Here is a 20,727-nt window from a genome sequence, read left to right on the forward strand (position 1 = left end):
CTTCCTGAGGAGGCTGGTTCCCTAAGGTCCTGACAAATAAATCAGTCAACACGGGAGCTTTTTGAAACAGTTCTCTTTACCCGTGATCACTGAGTGACGCCTGGGGCAGGGAGGCCGACCAAGGGTCTTGGGCGAGGGCTCCCCCACCATCCTCCCTCCCCCCACGCCACGTCGCCCAGTGGCATCGTGGAAAGAGGATTCTCCCATGCAAACCCCGGAGCCGGAGGGGAACCGGGAGCGCAATTCTGCACCCCCTACCCCTGGGGCACGGACACGGCCACAGCACGGGGGGGCGGAGAGGCCCCGGGGACACGAGACACTGGGGAGGAAGAGGGGACTCTGCCCGCAGCTGACCCCAGGCACCGGCGACCTGACTCGGCGGGGCGGGGATGAGTGGCACGTGGGGCGAGGCTTGTAGCAGCGAGTCCCCCCTCCCCTCCTTTCGGACGAAGAAGGAAGACTTGGGCCCCGCGACTGGGAAGGAGAAAGGGGAGCGGGCAGCCTCTCCTAGCATGCGGCCCGGGAGGGAAGCCCCGCTCCCTTCCCGCGGGGAAAGGGCCCCCAACTCCCATCGGAAACTGATCAATAAATTACAAAGTAGAGAAAAGGGAGGCGGAAGTTTGGGGCGGGATTTTTTCCCGCCCTCTTCTTTCCCCCTCTCAGTCCAGTTCGAGTGGTTTGGTCCAGGCCCAGTCCTTTTGTGAGGCGGGGACGCGCGCTCCCCGCTCGTCTGTACAGATGGTCCAGTCCGCGGCGCGAGCTCCCCCGCCCGCTCTCCCCGGCGAGACCATACTCTGGGCAGGAGGGGGAACAGCCCAGCCTCTGGAAGATTCTTCCGTCCAAGGGAGGTCACCTGCATTGACGCCGGGGCAGTACGTGGAGCAGTGAAGATCCATTGTGCCGCCCCGAGCCCCCCAAGATCGCCCCGTACAGTCCTCACCTGGAGGCCTACACTAGCAGGAATAGGTCCGGACCGAAACGCCGTCTGCCCGGGAACTCCCCGAAGTCTGGCCTAGAAGGAGAGCAGGCGGTGTGTTCAGTCTGGTGCGCGCGTGTCAGCCGCGCACACATGCACGCACAGAGCAGGGTTTCTCTGATCCTCAAGCTCAAGCATCCTCTCTCAGGTTTTCCCCTCCCGAAGTGACAACGAACGCCACTTTTCCTCCTTCCCCCCCCCGCAGCCTTGGATTCATCTAAGGGGCCCCGGGGGACAGCGGACAAATTCAGCCCCCACTCTGGAAAGGGGGTGCGGGAGTGATCCGTTCCACACCCGGAGGTGTGGCATACTGAGCAATCCATTTTTCTTGGGTGGGGGAGAAAGGACTAGGCCATTTCAGAACGCGGAGGGAGGCTTCTGGAATGTAGCCTTGGTCCTCTTCCCACCCCAAGATAGGGGAAGGGAGGAGGGGCTGCTGCATTTGGGAGCCGCCCACCTTCCGGCTGCAGCTTGCGGAGAGGGAGCCCGGGAGATCCCAAGGCCCCTGCTGCGGCCGAACGAAAGTTGGGGGGCAACATCTCGGCTGAGTCGGGGGTTACGCCTCGGAGGTCCTTCTCTCGGAACATCTTCCGCCAGGATGGGGAGCGGCTGAAGGACTTGGCGCTGTCCTAGGTATAGGGGCCGGGCAGACGGTGAGGGACCATAGCCGGGCTCTGACTCTGCCCCTTCCTTGGACTCCAGACCGCTCGGATTTCATCCCGCCTTTAACCACGCCCCCGCCGTAGTCCCGCCTCCAATAGCGTCCCGCCCGCAAAGTCAAGCCCCACCCCTTCAGCTCTGCCCCTAGAGGTGCCGCAAGGAGCTGGGACACTCCCCCCCCAGCGGCCGCTGGGCCTACCTCGTCCAGTCGCCTGTCTGTGCCCAAGGAGATGAGGTTGCTGAATTCCTTCTCCAGGAGCTGCCGGGCCTGGGGACAAGAGGTGAAAGAAGGGTTACAGCCTGCCGTCTGCGAGGTGGGGATGCCCAGTATGGCCCAAGCGGTAGTCACCTGCGCGTTCTGTGTGGGGATCTGCAGTAGCAAGGCCAGGTCGGAGTAGTCGAAGGTCTCGTCCAGGGCGAGAAGCGCCCCGTGCACCCCGCTCTCCGTGAGGTTCGTGGCGAATTCCTTCAGTCCCAGTCCGGACACCCAACCCATGACCCGCTCATTGGACCACACCATCACGTCTGGGACAGAAGGGACTGTCAGCTGCCAGCTGGTCCAGTTACCCCCATTTCCTCTTCCTGGCCACGCCCCCATGCTGGCTCCACCCCCTCGCAAAAGGCCCCTCTTCTGCCTCCCCAGGCCCTCTCTCCCCTAATCAGACCTCCTCCCCACCCGTCCCCAAATCCTCCACCTGGCTCCCAGGGGGACCCTTACACTCCTACTCACCTCGGATCTGGGTCTGACTCTCTTCCCGCCTCCGCTCCAAGTCCTTCCGGTCGTAATTGAGCCGTTTTAGGCACATGATCCCATAATGCAGACTCACCCTGAGCAGTAGGGAAAGTGGGTTCACAGTTGAGCCTTCACAACGCCAATGGCTGCGACCTCTTCCCTCCCCGTTGTCTGCGGTCTTCCGGGAAAGGCTGGGGAGTTGTTCCACGGGGTCAGTTTTATGGATCGCTGACCTTCCCAGGAGGTGGGGTATTTCCAACAGGCAGGGCCTCTTGGTTACCCTGGACAGGGTATAGGGTCAACTAGCCAAGCTTTTCGAGGACGTGGACTTTTCCTAGCGAACCATCTTATTTGTGGAAAGGGCGCAGAAGTCAGGATTTTCTGAGAATCTAAAGGGCCAAGGATAGTCCAAGGAATTTCCCTTCAGCAGTCCCACTGGCCAAAGGCTCTCTAAGAGTGAGGCTCCCCCTTGGACTGTCCCCATTGGCCGGCAGCCCCCACCTGTGGAAGCTGTCCACCATCTTGAGTTGACCCCGGAGCTCCTTCTTGTTAAGATGATCTAACATGCGGGCATCCACCAGCGACTCCATGAAGTAGCTTCGGTATTGGGGCAGCCCCAGGCTGGGCAGCCAGTCGTTGCCCACCCACTCGTGGTTCATGTCACCATATGCCAGGATCTGGGGCCATGGGCAGGTGGGGGAGGGGTCAGGCCCTCTGACCCCTTCCCATGTATGTATGAAAGGGTACACCCCAGCCCCCGACCCAAGGTTGTTGATTTTTTCCACCCCATATTAGGACAATGGCCAATCTCTGCTCAGGACAATGGACCAGTCCAGTTGTCTCCTACTCCTTCGGAATGACAGAATAGACCCTTGCCTGTTCAAAAGTGGGGGCCATGGGCCCGCAGCATCACCACCACCTCTGCGCTTTCTGGACCTGGCGAATCTCGGACCCCACCCCAAGGCTACCGAATCAGGATCTGCATTCTCACAAGATCCTCAGGTTCCTGAATAGCACGGTGTGCGCAGCACTAGTCTAGCATTGTCCCAGCTTAGAACAATGGATTAGTCCAACGTCACTACTCCCCCAATCAGGACCATGGGTTCTTTCCACGTAGCTCTCCCCACAACAAATGATAATGGATCCATCCATCACCCAGGTACTGTCCAAAAATACTAATGCTATATCTGGCCCAGGATAGTATTCTGAATCAGCCCAAAGTCCGGCACTCCCTGTAGCATAAGGAAACAATCAATACCTCCATCTAACTGGAAGCAATGACCCCAGACTAACCTAGATTGTCTAAGTCAGGGGAGTTCAAGCCTCCCCCTTCTTGAGAACCAAGCATAGCTCCTCCTCCTCATCCCTACCTTCTCACCCTGACCTGCCTCCTCCCCAAAATGCCTTCCCTTTTGCCCCAGTACACTGGACTGGTCCCACTCCCTCTCAGCCATGGAGAACCTGGACTGCTCGACGTCTCCCTCTAGTGACAGCAGTGGAACAGCCCCTGGAACCCCGGCAACCCACGATAATGGAATGGCCCGTGCCCCACGCTGACAATGGTATAGTCCGGACTCTTACACCGACCCCCACAAGCCACAATGAGACCGTCCAAAGCCCAGCTCAGTGCAGCGCCCCTCCCCCCCGTGGTGACGATGGAATGCTCCGGCGAGGGTGGGGGTGGGGCATGGGGAAAGAGGGGCGTGCATGCAGCGTGCACAGCCTGCTCATGCGCCCACGTCCCGCCCCACGCCCCCTACCTGCTCCCAGCTGATCTCCTTGGTCTCCTGACCCGTTAGTGGGAAGAGGGGAGAGAAGGGGTGGGTTAAGGGGCAGGCGGACGGAGGAGGGCAGGAGGGACGAACAGACAGTCGAACAGCCAGAGATTCGCCTCCCGCCCCTCCCCAAGGAGAGTTAGTGCCACCCCCAAGGCCGCCGGCAGGGGGCACTCACAGGCTTGGTTGTGGCCGTAAGGGACTCCATCTCTTCGTGTGTCATCCACACATTTCCTGTGGACTGAGGGGCAAGGGGTGTTACGGAGGTTGAGAGAGGGCTTGCGCATAGGGGAGGGGAAGGGGGTAGTGTTCCTACAGCCCCAGCCCAGGTCCATTTATATATGTTGTGCTTTCTGCCTCAGAAAGGCCAGCCACTGCTCTGGGCCAGGCAGTGAAAGAGAAAACAAAATTATCACTTATTGAGCACCTGCTGTGTACCACACAGAAGAACATAGACTGGGGCGCCTGGCTCAGTCGGTTAAGCATCTGACTTTGGCTCAGGTCCTGATCTCGCGGTTTGTGCGTTCGAGCCGCGCATCAGGCTCTCTGGTGTCAGCACAGAGCCTGCTTTGGATCCTCTGTCCCCCTCTCTCTCTGCTCCTCACCCGCTTGTTCTCTCTCTGTGTCTCTCTCAAAATCAATAAATAAACTTAAAAATAAAAAAAGAACATAGGCTTCGGGGTCGGACAAATTCGGGTAAATTGCTGGTATTTCACGGTGGTCCTGGGCACAACACACCTCTCTGACCTCACACAGACGGATTCAGAACCAGGTGGCAGATACAGCAGGGGGAAGGGATACATAGATGCGCAGTCACATTTATTGGGTACCTGCTCCCCACAACGCCGCGGGTTAGGAATTCATACATTGACTCAAAAACATGTATGTAGCTGCTCACGAGTGCCCAGGCACAGTTGCTGGGTCTGGGAAGCAGGAGGGGAAATTTGAAAATAGACTGAATAGATGACAGTGACAATAATGGTCATGTTCTTGGACATGAGGGCATGGTGGCCGCGTAGGCGAATGTTCTTATTGTTAGAAGATGCCCTGCGGAAGTCATTTTTCAGGCTAACCAGTAATGGTGTCCACAAATTACATTCGAGGGCTTCAGAGAAACACACACACATACGCACGCGCACACGCACACACACTCAGGGCAAGTACGGCAAGGAGCGAACAACTGCTGAATTAGTCTCTTCACGGATCAAAGGATAAAATATTAGAAGGCCCTAAACACTATAGAGAACAATTAGGTGTTAATGAGTTGGGGTTATGGGCAGGAGACCAGTTCTCAGTTGCTGAGTCAGGGAGGCCTCTTGGAGGTGGTGACATCTGAGCTGAGGCCTCAAGGATGAGAAGGAGAAACAGGGCTGGGGGCGGGGTTCTCCAAGGAAAGGGCGCAGCAGGTGCTAAGGAGTGGAGTGGGGGGTGGGGCGCTCATCAAGGGGTTTGTAAGGAACCATATGAATTAGGCTTTTTCTCCAGGATGGGATCCCCTCTGTATAAGACAGACTGAGGTTTGGGGGTACAGGAGAGGCAGAGAGCCCTGAGGAGGGACACCACCCCCACCCCACTCCCCTCCTCGAGACCCCAGGGATAATCCAGGTGAGAGATCAAGGGGAGAGACTCTGAGAGCCGGGGCTGGAGTGAGCGAGCCCAGGATTGGCTAGTCTGCGGACAAGAGGCGGGGCCCTGAGGCTGCAAGGCCTGGGATTGGCCCCCGGACACTCACCGTGCGGGAGGAGGCGGGCGCTGAGGGGGAGGTGAGCGAGACCATTTCCTGGATGGCGAGGCGCAGTTTGAGCCTGTGCAGGGGGTTGCTGATGCCAATCTCCCGCTGGATCTCCGTGTCCGACAGGTTGGCCATGATGGCTCCGCTTTTGACGTTGGCGCGACAGGCGGCCACATACCATGCGGGCATGCCTACCCACAGCTGGGCCGGAGGAGGGGGCGGGAGACGGAGAGGGAAGGAAGAGACGCCACACAGAGACAGAGACAATATGGGGGAGAAACCGGAGAGGCGGGAGAGAACCAGAAAGAAAAGGAGAGAGAGGGAGGCCCAGAGGTGGGGGAGTTAACGGTGAGAAGCAACAGAGACGGGGCAAGGCGAACCGACAAGGGGGCGGCAGGGGGAGACACAGCGTGGGGGAAGGGGGGAGAGTCGGAGGGTAACACCAGAGTCACAGGGGAAAGGGGGATAGGGAGAGACAGAGATGAGAGACATACAGAGATGAGAGAGATGGGGAGAGAAAGAAGCCAACGAGACATGGGAAGAAATGTGGGGAAAGACAAAAACAGAGATGGAGAGCGAGACAAAAGGGCAGACACAGAATCCCATACAGTAAGAGAGAGACATGGGGTGACAGAGAGAGAGAGAGAGACCACAGGAGCGCAGGGCCAAGGTGGGCATGGCCAAAGGGGTAGGGGGTGAGGGGAGAAGAAGGAGGAAGCCGTTGAGATCAACAGCAAGGCTGACCTCTCCCGGGCCTCATCCTCCTCTGCCCACCCCCCTCTGGGCTAGGGGGAGGATGCCAGGAGGCGCTGGGCGGCACCCAATGGCAGGCTGTCACAGGAGCTGGGGATCAAGATCAGGTCACTTCTGGGCCCCAATACCTCCAGCCAGGAGACCACGGTGGGCCCATCCCAAGCAGCAAAGGGCAGGCCCTGGCGGCAGGCTTCTTCCAGAAGTTCGTGCCTGGGGGACAGAGGCTTAGGGTAGAAGCTCTCAGGGGTAGAGGCAACCCCCCAGCCCTCCAGGATGGGCCCCTTTACCACAAATCCCCACCCCCAAGCCCTTTTTTGTCTTTTCATGGAACGCTTTGTGAATTTGCATGCCATCCTTGCGCAGGGGCCAAATTAATCTCTGCATCGTTCCAGTGTTAGTATGTGTGCTGCCAAAGTGAGCATCCAAAGCACTTTTTATGAGAGTAGAAAATTTGGAAGGAGGTTTTAAGAAAAAAACCCCCGCGAATCTCTGGAAGTGGTCTCCCTCACCTCAATCAAGAAAGAAGAGGGGAAAAAATAATAAAAACTCGGGGGGGGGGGTGTCCCGAGTTTTCAGGCAAGCAGACCCTCTTCCAGCGTCTTCATCTCACAGATGACCACCAGCCCTCCCTCCCCCGCCAAACACACACACACACACACTCACTTCCTCTTGTTCCTCCGGTCCTTGTCTCCTGGGCCTGTTAGCTTGGCCAGCCCCAGAGGGTCCGTGGCCAGTGTCTCCTCTGAGGGTGTTCCTGCTGGAGGCAAGGAGGGGCCAGAATTTGAGAGTCTCAAGTGGGAAGGAGACTCTCTGATGTTGGAGGTGCTGAGAAGGATGCCAGGGAAGCAGAGGCCCCAGGGGAGCCGTAAATGAGGCCACAGAGATGGAGCGATAGAGCCAAGCAGGAGCCAATCTCACCTCCCAGGCAGGGAATTGGAGAGAGCCCCCAAATGGGGGTGTCTTCCTGCGGCTGGCCTTGGTAAGGTGGCAAACGCTTAACAGCTGGCTCCCCAGAGAGGGAGCGGGTGTTCCCTGATTTGTAGTGTTTCCCGCTTCCATGGTGTAAAGAGTCCCACCAATTTCAAGCTACCAATGTAACGTCAAGCAGCTCACAAAACACCTGTAAATTGGCTTTCACAAGCCGGTACAAGCAGGCTCCAGCACACCATCCGCCCTGCATTTACGGGGTCCTCTCTCCTCTGCTGAAAAAATAGGCAGGGGCGCCCGGGTGGCTCAGTCAGCTGACCGCCTGACTCTTGATATCGGCTCCGGTCATGACCTCACGGTTCGTGAGTTTGAGCCCCGCATCAGGCTCTGCACTGATGGTGTGGAGCCTGCTTGGGATTCTCTGTCTCCTCTTTCTCTCCCTCCCCTGCTTGTATGCTTTCTCTCTCTATTTCTGTCTCAAAATACATACATAGATAGATAGATAGATAGATAGATAGATAGATAGATAGATAAATGTGAATGAGAGACACCTGGGTCATAATCTCACGGTTCGTGAGATGCAGCCCCATGTCAGGCTCCCTGCTGACGATGTGGAGCCTGCTTGCGATTCTCTCCCTCTCTCTTCCCTCCTCCCCTGCTTGTATGCTTTCTCTCTTTCTCTCTCTCTCTCTCTCTCTCGAAAGAAAGGTAAGTTAGAGGCATGTGGGTGACTCTAATTTCAGCTCAGGTCATGATCTCATGGTTCATGAGATGAAGCCCCACATTGGGGTCCCTGCAGGTGGTGTAGAGCCAGCTTGGGAGTCTCTCCTTCCTTCTCTCTGCCCCTCTCCCTGCTCCTGCACACTCTCTCTGTCTCTCAAAATAAATAAATAAATGTTTTAAAAATAGGTAAACGAGAGGTGACTGGGTGGTTCAGTACGTTAAGCGTCTGACTTTAACCCAGGTCATAATCTCACAGCTCGTGGGTTCAAGTCCCATATCACTATCTGTGCTGATAGCTCGGAGCCTGGAACCTGTTTCAGATTCTGTGTCTCCATCTCTCTCTACACCCCTCCCCACCCCCACTCACACTCTATCTCTCTCTCTCTCAAAAATAAATAAACATTAAATTTTTTTGTAATGTTTTATTTATTTCTAGGAGAGAGAGAGAGAGACAACGTGAGCAGGGGAGGGTCAGAGAGAGAGGGAATCACAGACTCTGAAACAGGCAGTCAGCACAGAGCCCGATACGGGCTCGAACCCACGAACCGCGAGATCATGACCTAAGCAAAAGTTGGATGCTTAACCAACTAAGCCACCCAGGCACCCCAACATTAAATTTTTTTTAAAAAACAGGTAAATGAAATAAATTTGTTTAGCCTTTTCCCCACCAGGTCACAAAGGCAGGCCTCAAAGTGCCTTCTCCTTGTCCCTCCTCCTTCTTGCTACCTCTCCAGAGTCCTATGCCTTTCACATCCTAAACTCAAATGAACGTCAAGTCAATTTGTGAAAAAGAAGAAGGAAGGGAGGAACAAAGGAAGGCAGGAAAGAAGGGAGGAAGGGAAGGAGAGAGGGGGAGAGAGAGAGGAAGGAAGGGAGGGAGGGACGGAGGGAGGGACGGAGAGAGAAAGGAAAACAGAGTTGGCATCATGGTACTCACCCAGAGAAGAGCTGTCCCGGCCTGGTGGTCCCATTCGCCCCTTCTCCTTCTTGCCAAAGAGACGGCCTATGGATGACTTGATGCTCTTCTTCTTGGGGGCTTTGTGCAGGGAATCTGGGGTGCCTTCACTGGGTGAGCAGGACAGAATGAGGGCAGACTCCATGTCTCCTCTACTCCCAAGTCCTTGTCCATCCCCCGATACATCCTCCCAAGCAAGCCCCTCCCTATCCCATCCTTTGCCCCTGCTGACCTTCCCCGTGAAGGGCCCCCATCTTCTAGGGATCCTGCCTGCAGTGCCAAGGCCTGTGTCATTCTCTCAAGGCGGGCAGAGCGGGGAGTGGGAGGTGGGGTGTCTCCTGGGATGGCTGGTCCCTCACCTCGTGGAGCCCCAGCTTCCTCCTTGGGGACATGATTCTGGGGACAGAAGAGCAGAGATGCTGAAATGAATTGGAGGGGTCATGTTGGGAGCTCTTCATTAGTTGGGATGTCTACTAAGGAGTGTCTGGGATGGCCCTGGTTCTAGGCACCATTTCTAAAGGTAGCCTAGATCAAGTAGGGTGAGTTGCAGAAATAAAATGGCACTGAGTCCCACTGGAGCTTGACCAGTGTTCTTTATGTAGCCTAGCTTCTGGTGTCAGGAGTGGGATCTGCTCAGACTCAAGGAAAGCTAATGAGGTAGCCATTCTGGAAGCTGAAAAACTGAGTTTAAGGCAATAAAATAGGACTAATATGTCTTATTCCTCCCCACAGGTCAATTCTGAGGATCTAATGGTAGTTCTCAAATGTATGTTTAGTCACAGAAACATTAAACAAACAAAAAAACCTATGCAGAAACTTAATGCATAAAACAGGTAAAAGCAGGCCAGATTTGACTAAAGTTCAAGTTAAGGTTCAGAAACTTAGTAGCTCAGCCTCCCTTATGCTCTTTAAGTTGGAACTCTTAGGGAGAGCTAAGGTTGCTTTTTGAGGGGCTATTGTTGCTGTTTGTTGGGGAGCCCTGTATCCCACCTCCCCCTGGCCACCCCACCAAATGAAGAGATTTCAGAACACTCACAGCCTTGTCGGTGCCCTCACGGGCAGGGCTAGGGGGAGCCAGACGGGGCGTTGAGTGGCCAGAGCTGGGAGGGGAGGGGCTGGCAAGGGTAGAGGTAGTGAGGGAGGGGGGCAGTGAGCAGCTACTGCGGTAGCGGCCTAGTGAGTCCAGGCCAGAGCCAGACACCCGGCTCTCCAACTCCTCTGCCCTTTGTTCTGTTGTCTCCTTCTCCTCTTGGATGAGCCTGAGGAGGGAAAGGGGGGAGACTACATGAGAGGACAGAGGCAGGCAATGGGGGATACAGTCTGGGGATCCCAAAGGGCCAGGAGGGCTTGGTGGGGCAAAAAGAATTCTGGGGAAAGCACAATGAGGTTAGAGGGTCTTGGTGGATTCATCATGGCCTCATGGGTTCAAAGGGAGTCAAGGGATCATGATAGTCCCGGAGATCATGGAGGCATGAGGGACAACAGGATGATTAGTGTCTGCATCAAGTCTACCATGGTGGTAATCACATGGTTCTGTAAAATCATAAAGATTACAGAGCAGGAGGTCAAATTCCAAGGAGGAAAGAAAGAGCAAGATCATAATATGATCAGAATGAGATCAAGGACTCAAGGTCAACCTAGGATCTGGAAGTTCATGGGGCCATTTGGTATGTAAATTGATGCCTGAGGAAACCAATTTGACAATAAACTATTTGTAAAAAAAAAAAAAAAAAAAAAAAAAAATTGATGCCTGAACTCAGAATGAATGACTTTGGATTGAAAGTGGTGGTCATGTTGGTATATCTGCTGAGACCCATGAAGAGTTGCTGTTAGAAAATTGCCAAATACAACAATTTCTGGGAAATCAGGATAGACTTAATGGCAGTGGGGGATTTATAATAAATCGAGGATTCTTGTTATATTAGGTAAAAATTCTTGGTATCTTGAGTTGAGGGTCTTGAACTATTAGGGTGAGATTCTTGATGTTTTTGGATTGGAGACCTTGTGTTGTGTTGAGATTCTTAGGATACTGGGGGACTCCTAGTCGTGTGAAGTCATGACCTCCATGATGTATTGGAGGACTCTTGGTGTGGTGGCTTGAGGACTTTGGTATTACGGGATGTAGTCTTTGGTATATTGGGAAATTGTGAATACTGAACGGGGAATAAATAGAAAAATGATAGATGGATACATAAATAGATAGATGGATAGATAGACAGATAAAAGAATAGATAGATAGATAGATAGATAAATAGATAGATAGATAAGATGATAGATAGATAGATAGATAGATAGATAAGATGATAGATAGATAGATAGATAGATAGATAGATAGATAGATAAGATGATAGACAGATAGATAGGAAGCACATAACATAGGAAGACTTCTGGTTGTATTCTGGGATATCCTCATTACTGGAGGGACTGTTGGGCTGGGGGAGTTCCTTGAAGATAGTGGGAGAGGAGATGCACTCAGACCTTCAGATCAGGGGGTCAGCTAAGGCAGGGCAGAGAAAAACTGGGCCAGTGCTCACTTGATCTCCTTGTTGATGGCTTCCAGCTGCTCCTGAAGCATGATGGCCAGTGTCTGCACGTCAGCCTGTCCACTGGGGGAGAGCAGCTCAGCTCCAAACATCCCCTCAGCCTCCTCCTCGTCTGAGCCATCCAGCTCCCCAGGGAATGGGGGTGGCATGGACCCCGCAGGGGCAGACCGCTCCCACTCCTGTCTCTGTGTGGGGACAGAAGGATGCCAGGTGGGTGGTGGCCAAGGTAGGTGCTGGGTCTTCCCTCACCTGTACTGACCGTGTCCACCCGCTATGACCCTGCCCATGTCCCCTGACAATGACTGATCTCACCATATGATCCCACCCGGCTTTGTCTCTTGACAATCCCTCTGCCTCAACCAACCATGACTCTATCCTGTCTCCTGATTCCACCATTTCCCTTGTCCCAGCCCCTTTCCCTTCTTCACCTGAACCCCCTTTGTAGGCTTCTATACCTTGCCCATCCCCCAGACACCACCCCTCTCCCCACTTCATCATTCCTGTAAAGTTCTCACCAGGTAGCAGGATATCCACATGAATAGATGTCCGGGCAAGTAGGGATGATAAAGTTGTGGGAGAAAAAAAGACAGCATGGGTCCAGGAGACCCTGTTTCTCAGCCCAGCCCCCTTCCAGAGCCACTGGACACTACTTCCACCCCCTGCTCAGTCCAGGCCCCAGAAGTGGCTGCTGACCTTAGAAGGCTCGTCCTTGACCCCTGACCAGCGGCCCCTCTTGCCTGCCCGGCCACTGCCAGCGCCATAGGGGTCCAGGTGGGCACCAGAAGGCAATGTGGGTGCCTGGGAGTAACGGAGTTCCAGGGCACTACCGGGGAGAGACCTGTGGGCAAGGAGAGGGCAGTCAGAGCCCAAGGGATCAGGAAAAGGGAAGAGAGATCAGGGGTCATGGGAAAAGGGCTGGGGTCAGAGGACTGGGAGAGGGTTCTGAAGTCAGAGGTCGGAAAAGGTCAGAAGTCAGGAAATCAGGTGTCAAAAATAACAGGAGTTAGTGGAAGCTTTGAGAAGGCAGGGAGTGGGGGGTGGGGAAGACCTGGCGATCAGAAAGGTTGAGCGCGGCCAAGGGAGCTCCTAGGGCAGAAGGACTACTGTCACCTGGAGTAGGAGGACGGTGGCCTGCCCCGCAGCTGGTCGATCTCCATCTGCATCCGCTCCATCTCTGCCAAGAGCTGCTCCTGGAGGGACAAAGTTGGCAGTATCACCTCAGAATCCGCCCCGTCCTTGAGACACAGCTCCCTCCCCCCCAGTATGGCTGGTTCCGCGCCCAGCAATGCTGGCTCTGTGTCCCTGGTCCTAGGCCCCCTCAGGGGTCCTGAAGATCCCTCTTTACCTTGTTGAGCAGCAGTTCGTCCTGAAGCTTCTTCATGTTGGCAATCTCCTCGCTCAGTGAATTCTGTGGAGGATAGGGGTGAGGTGAGGGGGTGGAGCCTGGAACGGGCATGTCCGGGGGGCTGTAAGTGTCCAGGGACTGGCCGAAGGCAACCACAGAGGAATGTGGTGGGCATGAATGGCGAGCTGGAGGGCATGGGGGGTGTGGGGCCAAAGATGCGTGTGGGGAGGGGAATCCCTGGGGAGCCCCAGAATGTGGCATCCTGCATAATGAAGATTCAAAGTTTGAGGGTCCCAAGGGTCAGAGTCTTGGGTAAAAGTCAAGAACTCAGGCTATGAGTGCCCCTGAATTCAGCTCTTGGGGTGTTTAAACCAGGTGAAAGAATGGTCCCAGGGAGACCAGAGAAGTCTGTTGAATTCGAACTCAGGATGCCCAGAGTTGAGATCTCAGCTAACAGTACGGGGAAACGTTTGGGGTCCCAGGATTCAGGCAAGAGGCGATCCACGATTCCAGGTTACTGGAGTCCTGGGTCGGGCGGGGCACACCTTCTCCTCCAGCGCCCCCATGCGCTCCTTGAGGTGCAGCTGTAACCGTTCATTGGACTCGCTCAGCAATTTGTCCACTGTCTCTGACAGCCGCTTGTTGTGGTCATCATTCATCTTCTCCCGCTGCCGGGCCTGCCCAAAGGATGGCGAGAAGGGGATGCTCAAACCCCCTGGGCCAGAGCCCGGCCCCTGCTCTCAGCTCCCGCCCCCGACTCTGCCCCCTCACCTCAGCTCCTCCCCCGACTTCCAAGCCCCACCCTCTCCCGTCATCCGCCCGCTCACCCGCCCGCTCACCCGTTGCAGCTCCTGGTTCTTCTCCTCTAACTGGGCCTCCAGCTGCCGAAGCCGCTCCTCAAAATTCCCGTGACGTTCCTCAGCCTAGTGGACGGAACCCCGAGGCATCCGACTTTGCACCACCAGGCCCCAGTCGGGCTCCAGGCCCCGCCTCCCCCAAGGCTGAACGCCAGGCCCCGCCCCCGAGATCCAGGCTCCTCCCTCGAAAGGCTACTGACTCTGCAGTAAGATTCAGACCCTGTCCCTTCCTCAGGATCTGTTCTGTCTTTTGCGTTCAGGACCGTCCTTTCAGTACAGACTAGGAAACGCCCCCACAAACCTCCAAGCTCCCCCACTTTCCTAGACCCCAGGCCCCGCCCCTTTCGCCAGAATCCCAGCTGCAGTCTCCCACCCCTCTGACTGAAGACCCGGTCTCATCCCCACACCCCACACCCCCTGCCCCTGGCCTCTCCTCACTTTGTTGAGCGCTGCCACACGCTGAGCCAGCTGGGCCTCTATCTCGGGCAAGGTCTCTGCCTTCTGCAGCGTCTGCTGCAGCTTCTGCTTGGCGTCGTCCAGCCACTCGGCTAGCTGACGGCTCTTCTCTTCACTCTGAGGGAGGACACGGATGGGGGGCGGGGTGGGAGCGGGGGAGGCTGGCTCACACAGGCCACGGCCTCGCCCCCACGGCGCCTCCCTGGCCATGCCCTCACCTGCCGGTACAGCGACTCCTTGCTGGCCAACTCGTTCTCCAGCTTGTCATTGGCATCGTGCAGAGATGTGGCCTCGCGCTGGGCACTCAGGTAGCGCTTCTCCAGGGTCGTGATCCGCTCCTCCATATCTTCCCGCTGCGCCAGCGCCTGCGGAGGTGGCGAAAGTTCACGTGGACTACAGCTCCCAGAAAGCTCCGGGGGTAGCGTAGGCTTAGCACCCCGGATCAGGCACCCCAGGGCATCCTGGGAAATGAAGTCTCCGGTATCTGGGCGTCAGAATGATGGAACCACACCTGTCAGAACTCCCAGGAATAGCTAACATTGAGACCTCGACCACCCAAGATATAAAATGGTGGTACCACACGTCCCATGAGCTTCTAGGGCAGTACCTTCTAAGACTTCCCCGTAAGGATAACCTAAGGTCCATGGATGGGAAGTCTTCACTCTTCTTGGCCCACAACCCTCAAAATCCAGGCCTTAGGGTGCCTGGCTGGCTCAGTCAGTAGAGCATGCAATTTTTAAAAAAATTTTAAAATGTTTTATTTATTCTGAGAGAGAGACAGTGTCAGCAGGGGAGGGTCAGAGAGAGGGAGACACAGAATCTGAGGCAGGCTCCAGGCTCTAAGCTAGCTGTCAGCACAAAGCCCGACACGGGGCTCGAACCCATGAACCCCATGAACCGTGAGATCATGACCTGAACCGAAGTAGGACGCTTAACCAACTGAGCCACCCAGGCGTCCCGTGCATGCAATTCTTGATCTGGGGGTCATGAGTTCAAGCCCCACACTGGGAGCAAATCTTACTTAAAAAATAATAAACTATTTTATTATTTTTTAAATTTTTTTATAGTTTATTTATTTTTGAGACAGAGAGAGACAGAGCATGAGTGGGGGAGGGGCAGAGAGAGAGAAAGACACAGAATCTGAAACAGGCTCCAGGCTCTGAGCTGTCAGCACAGAGCCCGATGCGGGACTCGAACCCATGAACCATGAGATCTGACCTGACCCAAAGTCGGACGCTTAACCAACTGAGCCACCCAGGTGCCCCAATAATAAACTACTTTAAAAAAAAAATCCAGGTCTTAGATTTTTCAGCAACTTTTAGCACAGCCCAGGCTCAGAACCACAGAACAAGTGCCCTAGGGTCTCATTAAAAACAAAAGTCCCTTCCACGTGGGAGGCAGCATCTCCTAAGAGCCCCAGGGTAGCACATGCTTAGAAAACCTAAGTCGGGGGGCGCCTGGCTGGCTCAGTCAGTTAAGCATCCGACTTCGGCTTAGGTCATGATCTCACAGTTCATGAGTTCGAGCCCCACGTCGGGCTCTGTGCTGACAGCCAGCTCAGAGCCTGGAGCCTGTTTCCAATTCTGTATCTCCCTCTCTCTCTGACCCTCCCCTGCTCATGCTGTCTCTCTCCCTCTCTCAGAAAAAATAAAACATATAAAATTTTTTTTTAAATAAAAAAAAGAAAACCTAAGTCGGTGCCCCACAGTCTCATGTGAGATGGACTTCTGTCTGGGAGCCCGTGAGGTGAGACCACACTTTCCAACAGGTCCCACGGCCACCCAGGCTCAAAATCTGAGGTGAAAGTCCCAATGGATGAGGAAAAAGTGCTCACTCTTGTTTCTCATCCAATGACTTCCAGAATCCATACTCTACATTTCCCAGCAGCCTCAGGGGCATAGGACTTAGGATCAAGGGGCCTCAGGCCGGGATGGAGTGAAATGCAAAGGAATTCAACTTAGAAGCACAAAAGAATTTTCCAAAGATAACATAACTACGACCAGTTATTGACTGCCTACCATGTATGTGTCATGTGCAACCCTCTGGCAAGGGTCATAAATCCCATTGCAAGGGTGAGGAAACTGAGGCTTAGAGAGGAAGAGAGTCCACACAGCTTGTGGACTGAATCCAGGCTGCACCATTCCTGAGCTCTGTGACTTTGGGCAAAGGGGGACGGGAAGGGTTGGGGGGAGGGAGGGACAGAGTGCAGCCCAGCAGGGGCTCCGGCCTCACCTCCTTGAGGTCGCGCTGGAGCTTGGCGTTAGCTTCCTCGGCCTTACCCAGCTCGCGGTGGGCGGTGCCCAGCTCCTCCTCCAGCTGGCTCATCTGGCGGCACAACACCGCCAGGCGCTCCCGCAGCTGGCACACCTCCGCACGCTGCCGCTCCAGGGCCTCCTCCAGCTCCGCTGTGCGCCGGTTCGAGTCCCCGCCAGGACCAAGGCCATTGGCAAGGGGCTGGAGTAGGGGCAGTGAGAGAAGAAGGGACAGAACCCAGAGTGGGGAACACAGAGATAGAGAGAGAATACAAGGAAAAAGTTGACGGAGGGGAGGGGAATCAAAGACCACTACGGGTCCTGGAGCTCACAGAAGTTAGCTAGGTGACTTGAATAAAAGGTCAAAGGCCAGTAAGGGTCTTAGGACTTCAGATGTCACAAAGACATTGAGGATCATATCAAACATTAAAAGGACCATCACAATGTCAGGGGGCTGAGTGGAGGTCACGGGGATGGAGATCCTTGGAAAGCAAAGGGAGAGAGGGTTTTCCACCCCTCACCTGCCCGTCCCCCTCCTTGCCGGGCTCCTCCAGCCCCGACCGGCGCCTAGACAGCTGTTCTCGAAGGCTCAGGGTCTGGGAACGGGAAAGGAAGATCAGGACAAAGGGCATCCTAGAGCCTCCAGCTCTACTTCCCATTGGCCCTGGTCCTGCTGAGACCACCCCAACCCACAGTCTATCTTAAACTCTCTGCCTTCCTTATATCTCTCCTTAGTCGCTCAGAATGGAGTCCACCCTTACTCATCCCCCTAGCCAACTTGTGGCCGTGAACTCTAGTCTTAACTTTCCCCATCCAACTATTTCCTCAGTAGTCAGTTCTTGCCCGTAGCCCCAACCCACCCAATCAACTCCACCCCATTGGTAGCCCCTTACTCCCTTCTCCTTATTAGCCACGCCCCCACCTCCTGATTGCTTAGCTCCAACTCCTCCTCCAGCACCGCCACCCGCTCCAGCGCCATCCGCAGCCGCTCCCGGACCTGGGGATGGGGGCAGGACAGAGTGAAATGGAGATCAGACCCAATCTAGGACAGGCAGAAAACCCCTGGGACGGCCTGATAGGGCAACATTAGCATTTCTCTATCTATAGTGGGTCTGCAGCTCCAGCCAGTAACTAAGGCAGCTCTACCCACTGGCAGCCCCCACCAAATTCATTTTTCTGTTATCAGTCAGTCAAGCCCCAATCTGAGTAGCCTGTCCCAATCAATCTCAGGCAACATTCTTCCCATTTAGGACATCCCCAACCAATCACAGCCAGAATCTGTCCTATCCAGGGCAGCCCCAGCCAACCACGGGCTTCCGTTCCGCATCGGGGCTCTTCCGATTCTCATACCTTCTCATCCAGGGCCTTGTGATGCTCGAAGAGGGATTTTAGAGCCTTGAGTACCTCCACCTCGGAAGAGACCCCGCCCGGGGACTGGGCCTGGCGCTTTACCACGGTCATGCGCAGTGACCTCTCGTGCCTGGACACCAGGCATTCCAGGTGTTCAAGGAGAAGCTACAGGGTTAGGTCACCGGGCCAAGGAAAAGAGGCAAGGGAAGAGAGGCAGAGTCGAGGACAAAGGTGGTCCATACAGGTGGGGCGGGCACACGGAGGAGGAGTTGGAGCCAAGCATAGGGGTAAAGGAGAGAGGTCAGGAAAAGAGAGAGGGATATCAAAGGTCGGGGCATGGTCAAGGAAGAAGTGGTGCAGGAAGAGAGAACCATTATGGAGACAGGGGAGGAAATATGAAGGAAGGAGGGGACCAGAGGAGAAAGCCAGGCAGCGGTAGTAGGGGTAAGACAGGAAGGCAAGGTGGGTAAAAAAAAAAGATGGATCAGGCTGCAACACCCCGTGGCCCCGCCCGCCCCAATTAGGCCCCGCCTCCCACACCCCTCACCCGCGTGTTGTTCCGCTCCGCCTTCAGCTCTGCAATCTCTTCCTCCCGTTCCAGCAGCTGCTCCCGACATAAGTTCAGCTCTTTTGTCAGAGCCGCAAACTCCTGTCCAGATGTGGGCAGGATCCGGACAATTAGATCAATCATTTCCCCGTGTCCCTCACAACACTGGACTGGAAGTTTGAAGGCCCCGCCCCTCCCTGCTAAATCCCTCCCCCTTCAGCGGCTCGGGCCCCGCCCATCATCGGAAGGTTCTTCCCCCTCCCTTCTAAGCTCCAAGTCCCGCCCCTTCCGGACCGCCCTCTCCGCGCCTTCAGTGGTCGAGGTCCCGCCTCCCGCAGGCCCCGCCCCGGTCCCGCCCAGACCTGGGGCAGAGCGATGCTGAGCTGGCGCTGCAGCGAGTCCTTCTCGTGGCCTAGCTCGCGCAGCCGCAACTGCGCCGTAGCCAGCCCGTCCTGCGCCTCGCGCAGCGTCTCCAGCAGGCGCTCGCGCTCCGTGAGCATCGTGACCATAAGGCGCTCCAGCTCGCCGCCCGCCTCGTCCGGGCCCAGCGCCGAGCCCCGCCGGCCATCCTCGCTGATGGTGGGCATCACCTCGCACATCATGGCGGCGGTGCTGGCCTACGGGAGTGGGAAGGGGGCAGGGAACAGAGACCCGCCTCGTCGAGACACTGGCAGAGAAACTGAGGCACGGCCATTCGGATACTACATGGTGGAAACAGGCAGGGCAACCCAGGCTTTGTAGGGAAGAAACTGAGGCCCATCCATTCTGATCACAGGACAGGATAAACTGAAGCCCCCCTGCTCTCACGAAATCAGGCCTAGCTACCTGGGTGAAAGCATGTGGGGAAACCGAGGCCAGACTCCATCAGGCACTGACAGCAAATCTAGGACCAGCCTAGTCAGAGAAAACAAAGCCAAGTGACCCACTGCCTGAGTCAATATAGGAAAATCAGTCTGTCCCTGTTCTGACCCTTCTGGGGCCCGGCATTAACCCACTGCATGAGTGAGAAACTCCAAGCTCAAACAAGAACCATGTGCTCAGGAGGTCAAAGGACTGGGGTGACAGAATTAGGTCAGTGGCACCCGTATAATGTCACAGTGATGAGACCTTCTTTACAGCCCTGCCCTCAATTTCCCAGATATCTGGACCCCAGCTCCAGAAGAATCTAAAAACCACTCCACTTCCTAGCCATCTCCCACAACCTAGGAGTCCAAGATCCAGCTCCCTCCTACCTCAGGTCACAGGAGGCTAGGTCCCCAATTCCCTTCTTTCCTCTAGACCTGGGAGTCTGAGCCTCCTGCTGCCTCTTCCCCAATCCTGGGGGTCAGACAGGGACACAAGAATCTGAGCTTTCAGTCTCCAACCTCAGACCCAGAAATCTCAGCCTTCAGACCCCTCTTCCCCCAGAACCTAGGAGTCCAGGCCCCCAGGACAGGAATCTGGGTGCAAGAGCTGTGGGCGGAGATAAAGGGAGGTCTCCTGAGCCACTCCCTTCACACACATCAGGTCAGACGGGTCCAGCTGGCCGGGTGGAAAGCAGGAGGGACTTTCACTCTGTTCTCTCCTTTCCTTCTCTCCCTTCAGGCAGCAGCGTAACCGGTTCTGAGAGTGGATAGTTCCCAGCCCCACCCAATGTGCAGACTATGTCCAAAATCTGGAAGTGGGGTCTTGGACTCCAATGAGAAGAGGAGGAGCTGGGGAGCCCTGGAACCTGGGAGAGGAGGCAGATAAGTGCCTGCACCCTCGGTTTTTGAACAGGTGCTCCTGGGAATCTAGACACCCACATGCAGCACTCAGAGGGCAAACTTAAGACAATATTTATAAGAAGGCAGGTCAAAACCAACATGGTCTCTAAAACCCAGAACCTACTCAGGAGATGCAGTACAGAATGTTTTCGAGAAGCTGCTCTAGAACTTCAAATGCACTGAGAAGGAAATAAAATTTAGCAAGACTGGGTGTAGAATCTAGAAAGCCGCTGGCATGGATACAGCACAGAGGGCAGAAAGGACATATGTTCCCACATGTAAAGTAAAATCCTCACATAGGGCCAAGTAGAGGGGCACATTCTAGAACCCAGGTCTGGAATCTTGAACCAGCCAAAAGCAATCCAATAAATTAAGGAGTATCTGGGTCACCCAAGAAC

At 55.3% G+C, this 20,727-nt stretch overlaps 1 protein-coding gene and 1 non-coding gene across 4 annotated transcripts; both read right to left on the bottom strand.

Moving 5' to 3' along the window:
- Window positions 1-58: 58 nt before the first annotated feature.
- PPFIA3 (PTPRF interacting protein alpha 3) lies at window positions 59-19,186 on the bottom strand. 3 transcript variants are annotated; one of them, XM_039249606.1, is made up of 29 exons: window positions 18,947-19,186; window positions 18,585-18,686; window positions 18,038-18,202; window positions 17,610-17,684; window positions 17,209-17,283; window positions 16,668-16,889; window positions 14,654-14,800; window positions 14,418-14,552; window positions 13,962-14,045; window positions 13,668-13,799; window positions 13,123-13,185; window positions 12,888-12,967; window positions 12,471-12,615; window positions 11,769-11,956; window positions 10,271-10,493; window positions 9,467-9,630; window positions 9,217-9,344; window positions 7,293-7,383; window positions 6,758-6,839; window positions 5,877-6,077; window positions 4,323-4,385; window positions 4,130-4,156; window positions 2,871-3,046; window positions 2,367-2,464; window positions 1,986-2,161; window positions 1,836-1,904; window positions 1,434-1,605; window positions 941-1,012; window positions 59-853 (listed from the first exon to the last, which is right to left on the bottom strand). In XM_039249606.1, the coding sequence occupies exons 1-28, from the start codon at window positions 19,184-19,186 to the stop codon at window positions 954-956; spliced, it is 3,582 nt and encodes a 1,193-aa protein (XP_039105537.1). In that variant the 3' UTR covers window positions 59-853; window positions 941-953. The 3 variants fall into 3 exon arrangements, with proteins under 3 accessions (XP_039105537.1, XP_039105528.1, XP_039105545.1); XM_039249597.1 differs by having other exon boundaries at window positions 7,293-7,386; XM_039249614.1 differs by lacking the exon at window positions 4,130-4,156 and having other exon boundaries at window positions 7,293-7,386.
- Window positions 6,948-7,051, bottom strand: LOC120244721. The gene has a single exon (XR_005531606.1). It is a non-coding gene; the product is annotated as a U6 spliceosomal RNA (small nuclear RNA).
- Window positions 19,187-20,727: the final 1,541 nt, after the last annotated feature.

The sequence above is a fragment of the Hyaena hyaena genome, unplaced genomic scaffold (genome assembly GCF_003009895.1).
Source record: "Hyaena hyaena isolate Hyena2069 unplaced genomic scaffold, ASM300989v1 scaffold_9, whole genome shotgun sequence".
Taxonomy (NCBI): Eukaryota; Metazoa; Chordata; class Mammalia; order Carnivora; family Hyaenidae; genus Hyaena; species Hyaena hyaena.